The 2,500-nt window shown below is 39.5% G+C and overlaps 1 protein-coding gene across 2 annotated transcripts in view; it reads left to right on the top strand.

The window, feature by feature from the left end:
* The first annotated feature begins 557 nt into the window (after positions 1 to 557).
* LOC137997164 (uncharacterized) overlaps positions 558 to 2,500 on the top strand; it is a 32,680-nt gene continuing 30,737 nt past the window's right edge. The window contains exons 1-3 of one of the 2 annotated variants that reach the window (XM_068842990.1): positions 558 to 594; positions 776 to 864; positions 1,839 to 2,054. In XM_068842990.1, the coding sequence (XP_068699091.1) occupies positions 1,852 to 2,054 (203 nt within the window). In that variant the 5' untranslated portion in view covers positions 558 to 594; positions 776 to 864; positions 1,839 to 1,851. Of the gene's footprint in view, positions 699 to 775; positions 865 to 1,838; positions 2,055 to 2,500 lie in introns of both variants that reach the window. The other variant, XM_068842991.1, reaches the window with a different exon arrangement.

Here is a 2,500-nt window from a genome sequence, read left to right as displayed (position 1 = left end):
GGGTCTCCGTAAAAACGAAGTATTTCTAATTTCTATTCCATGTATTCCTATTCCGGAATACGGTCAATCGAACGCACCCTATTGGAAGGGCTTACTCTCAGGGGTCAATGGGTTACTGCGAACATAGTTAGTTTTTGACTGAGTGGAACCCATTCGCACCTTAAACGCCCTAGGACGCCCCCCATTGACGAGTAAAATTGTCTGGCCTTAGACAGAGTAAAATAAATACTATTAAGTCTCTCTCTCAGGGGTCAATGGGTTAAACTGCTTGAAAGAGAGAGAGAATTTAGGATAAGGTAATTTTCATGCTTTTATGACAAGGAGCTGCTAGTCGTTTCACGTTTTCTTGACTGGACTTTACTTGAATAATTTGGTGGAAGACCTCAACGTTCTTCAGTACTGGGAAATACGTCTTGATGAGGATTGAAAAGAAAAACGAGGCTCGACCATGTAACTCTTGGAAACACAAGAAAGTTATGATGCCCAGTGATCTTGTGGCCTGGGTGTCCTGTGAAAAACACGTGATAACTCTCTAGAAGAGATTGCGTAACACAGGTAGAAAATCTAAGAGATGACAGACGAAGCTTTTGAGGGGTGAGTTTTCGATAGCACCATGTATGCTATATTTTGCAGTTGGTTTCTTTAGCACCTATAGATGATAACCTTCGCTAGAGTCTCAACTATTACAACTTTTCAGCGTAAGTTCCGAGTTTAATTTACTTGAAATTACAATGATGTCTTCAGTAACATTACTAACTCAATAATCTACTTCAAGTTTTAGTGGCAACAAAGTTGGACACCGTTTCTACCTCTGTTTGGTAGTGCATCATTAATCCAACGATTTGAAGAAAGTTACAAGTCAAGGTAACAAGAAGAATACCAGTTGAATACCAGTTGCACTACGCATGGTCTGTCAAAGCTAAAAATTTTGCAGTGCAAGCGATACCGGAAGTGAATACGACAAGAGGCTGATTTTTGGTTTCTGCGATCACTACAGCCAACTGTTTTCCATAATTCTCAGAAAATTTTCAACCAGGATCAACTTTTCAATTGCAAAGTTAAAAAGTTCAGTTGCGTATAAAAGAGATAACCGTGCTTCGGTGACGTTACCAATTTCCGCAAAATCTATACGAGTCAAGTTCAGCGTGTTTATAGTGGCACTTGAATACAATTCCTCAGTAGCATACAAGACTTCCTTTGTGTGTCGCGAGGAGTGTACTTCGAAACACAGGGTCACGTTTTTTTGGCTATGTTAATTAACAACCCAGTTGAAGACATGTTAGAAGTTCATTTCTTCGCGATTCGAGCGACTTCCTAACACAGCGAAAAACAGCAAGCTTCAGTGATGCGTAAAAATAACGGTCCTCCGAGGTGATGATGTCAGAGATGTGTCTTAGGCTGCATCTCTATTTATTTTTTTCTATTGCTCATAGTTTCTTTAGTGTACAAATTGTTGCTTGGTCTTTAGCAAGAATATGCTTTGTTCCAGAGTTAATAGAGCATCCAGTTAAACCATCACGTGAATTTTCATATGTGGTCTTTTCAGTTTTCAAGCGAGTCTTTTGATTGTACCTAATTTGAATTGGACATTTTAATACCATTAGGTAATTAGGGAAGCAAAGCGATTACTAATGCATAAGTGTTTTTGATGCAGTTTTGATCATCTCAGTCTATATCCTGTCGGTTTTCCACGAATTTTAGCTGACCTTAACCCCTCACTGCCGACATAATTCAGATTTCAGAATCAAAAGCCGTTGCACTCCTTTTATTTCACTACCTCGAAAAGCATTACAAGTAACTACTGATATTTAACATTTAACCTTATTCTCTTCCTCCAGCGTTTCCTGCACTATGGCTTCACTGAGCGGCATCAGGTGGCTTTTGTACTCGACCGTCCTGTTTAGTTTCCTTGAGTGTGAATCAGCGAATGGCAACCATACAACAGAACAGCCTTTTCCTTTTTCCAACATGTCAGAAGTGTCTCTGTGCGCTTGCCTTGATAGCCAGCACAGAATTTATAATTTAGCGAGTCTAGCGAAATCAGGGGGTCCAAGGTTTGTAAAGCACATCATAAGTTTGTCGACACGTTTCAGAGAAATTGTTGTGCTCACCAGTGTTGTGAAATTTTACCGAGAGTGTGGCGTTTGTCGTAATTCCTACCTTTCATGTTCTTCTGTGCTCTACGGGTCTTTTAAATGAATCCTCTTTAGTTAGATCATTCTCAGTTTAAGGTAATTCCTTAGTATTGCATTGCGCATCCCTACTGCGCACGATTTTCGCGTCATTAGCGCGCGCTCATGAGCACGTGCGCATACAAAACGTAAGAGATTTCGCTCAAACTAAACCCGATAGCGAAATAAATGTTCCTTTTCTCTCAAACGAGCACGGTGACCTTCAATTTTTTTTTTTCAGGTATTTGCTAAGAACAGTCTAATAAAGAACATATTTGAAGAAGAAAAAAAGTTTGATAGTAGAACATGAATTTTTTTTTGGAAAACAG

Source organism: Montipora foliosa, chromosome 3 (genome assembly GCF_036669935.1).
Source record: "Montipora foliosa isolate CH-2021 chromosome 3, ASM3666993v2, whole genome shotgun sequence".
Classification (NCBI taxonomy): domain Eukaryota; kingdom Metazoa; phylum Cnidaria; class Anthozoa; order Scleractinia; family Acroporidae; genus Montipora; species Montipora foliosa.
The sequence above is the reverse complement of the archived record's forward strand: the minus strand, read 5'-3'. Positions and strand labels throughout refer to the sequence as shown.